A 2,346-nucleotide genomic window follows, 5' to 3' on the forward strand; every position below is an offset into this window, starting at 1 on the left:
AGCTGCTCCGGGCCGCTCACCTGCTCCCGCCTCCTGGAGCCCGACCGGTCCCAGTCACCCCTGCCCCCTCCATTGCCCGCCCCCCGCCCGAGCCCGCGCTGGGCAAGGAGCCGAGAGGGCCGAGAGGCCGAGAGAGTATGAGGCCCGCCGCAGCTGTCCCAAGCAGCGCATGGTGATAGCCTCCCCCAGAGGAGGAGGCGCCTAGACCGTTGCCTCATTTCTTGTTTTCCTCTCCCCCACCCCCCATTTCACCTCCCAGTAATTACATTGGCTGCTGAAAGGGACCGGGAGAGACAGAGGAGGCGCCTCGCTTCCCCCTCACGACCGCCACCCCTGCTCTTTCCCGTCCCGGGCCAGGATGACTGGAGTCTTTGACAGTCTGGTGGCTGATATGCACTCGACCCAGATCACGGCCTCCAGCACGTACCACCAGCACCAGCAGCCCCCGAGCGGCGGCGGCGCGGGCCCCGGCGGCAGCAACAGCAACACCAGCAGCCTCCACAAGCCACAGGAGTCGCCAACCCTTCCGGTGTCCACAGCTACCGACAGCAGCTACTACACCAACCAACAGCACCCGGCGGGCGGCGGCGGCGGGGGGGGCTCGCCCTACGCGCACATGGGCTCTTACCAGTACCATGCCAGCGGCCTCAACAATGTCCCTTACTCCGCCAAAAGCGGCTACGACCTGGGCTACACCGCTGCTTACACCTCTTACGCGCCCTATGGGACCAGTTCGTCCCCAGCGAACAACGAGCCTGGTATGCATAACGCTGGTGTCAAGGGTGCTAAGTCGGTCTAGTCACTGGGATGGATGGGGTAAATATGTTTGGGGAGAGGGGCCGTCCGGAACCCTGACCTTCCACATTACGTACTCAATGCCTGCTCCTGCCCTTTACCCAACCCAGTTTCCAGTCTCCCGGTGAGTCAAGGTTTAAGTTCCTCGGTTCTGAACGGTGGGACCCGGTAGCCTCAAAGGCCCAGTGGGCACAAGGTGCATGCCTACGGGTAAATGAATTTCCTTGCCATCTGCATCTTCTTACTCTCTGGCATGTGCCAGTCTTCCCCTTCCTTGAAGGGTTCAGCTCCCAGGTTCGGCGCCAGCCCGCGGCGCTGGGAAGTTGCGCCGGTAGCCAAGCAACATCTCCAAAAACCCGCCTCCCGGGTCTTTTCAAGTTCCCGCTGAACCCTTTAGGCAATCAAGAATCCTGGGCTGCGCGGTTCTCACGATTCCGTTTCGTTGCAGAGAAGGAAGACCTCGAACCTGAAATCCGAATAGTGAATGGGAAGCCAAAGAAAGTCCGGAAACCCCGCACTATCTACTCCAGTTTCCAGCTGGCGGCTCTTCAGCGGCGTTTCCAAAAGACTCAATATCTGGCGCTGCCTGAGCGAGCCGAGCTGGCGGCATCTCTGGGCCTCACCCAGACTCAGGTGGGGCTCGCACTCTACGGTGACGAGGAGGGCGCTGGCCTGGGTTGTTCTAGAAGTGGACAATTTTTGTTTGTTTTAGAGTATATTTTAAGTAGTTTTAGATTTTTCCAGGCTCGCACATGGGGCAATCTAAACCTCTAGGCCCAAACCTGAAAATCCCCAAGGGATCGCCCCGTGGAAGGCAAGGAAAGGGACAGCGGTAGGCAGAAATCTAGTAACACAGGTCGACCTGCTACTGATTAAGCGGGTAAAATAACCGGCTCTACTGATACCCTCCGGCTGTCACCACTATGCACTACATTCAGTCACTTGTAGTCAGCACATCCTTAGCTTTTTGAGATTACCTCCTAATGGAGCAGGACGCAACAGAATCTCAGAGGCCGCCGCAAATAATTCGCTCACTTGCACAGGATGCTCAGTAGCCACCTCCACCGGCGGTCTTCCTTTGCTCCCTCCCCTCCCTGCCCCTTGCTCAGGTTCCTCCACTAATGCTCGGGTCCTTTTTCCACAAAGGTCAAAATCTGGTTCCAGAACCGCCGATCAAAGTTTAAAAAGATGTGGAAAAGCGGGGAGATACCCTCGGAGCAGCACCCTGGGGCCAGCTCTTCGCCACCGTGTGCCTCGCCTCCAGTCTCGGCGCCGGCCTCCTGGGACTTCGGCGCGCCTCAGCGGATGGGGGGCGGCGGCGGCCCGGGCAGCGGAGGCAGCGGTGCGGGCAGTTCAGGCTCCAGTCCTAGCAGCGCAGCCTCGGCTTTTCTGGGCAACTACCCGTGGTATCACCAGGCGTCGGGCTCTGCCTCACACCTGCAGGCCACAGCGCCTCTACTGCACCCCACTCAGACCCCGCAGCCTCACAACCACCACCATCATCACCACGGCGGAGGGGGCGCCCCGGTGAGCGCAGGGACGATTTTCTAA

The 2,346-nt window shown here is 60.0% G+C and overlaps 1 protein-coding gene across 1 annotated transcript; it reads left to right on the top strand.

The window, feature by feature from the left end:
• Positions 1-358: 358 nt before the first annotated feature.
• Positions 359-2,346, top strand: Dlx2 (distal-less homeobox 2). The gene is made up of 3 exons (XM_027946002.2): positions 359-758; positions 1,244-1,428; positions 1,942-2,346. Exons 1-3 carry the CDS (start codon positions 359-361, stop codon positions 2,344-2,346), a joined length of 990 nt encoding a protein of 329 aa, XP_027801803.2.

Source organism: Marmota flaviventris, chromosome 11, assembly GCF_047511675.1.
Source record: "Marmota flaviventris isolate mMarFla1 chromosome 11, mMarFla1.hap1, whole genome shotgun sequence".
In the NCBI taxonomy this organism is placed as follows: domain Eukaryota; kingdom Metazoa; phylum Chordata; class Mammalia; order Rodentia; family Sciuridae; genus Marmota; species Marmota flaviventris.

Excerpts from the sequence above, each read along its gene's own strand:
- Dlx2 (XM_027946002.2), top strand. The coding sequence starts at position 359 with ATGACTGGAGTCTTTGACAGTCTGGTGGCTGATATGCACTCGACCCAG. Across the intron at positions 759-1,243 it reads CCCAGCGAACAACGAGCCTG|AGAAGGAAGACCTCGAACCT; the intron begins GTATGCATAACG and ends GTTTCGTTGCAG. Across the intron at positions 1,429-1,941 it reads TGGGCCTCACCCAGACTCAG|GTCAAAATCTGGTTCCAGAA; the intron begins GTGGGGCTCGCA and ends TTTTCCACAAAG.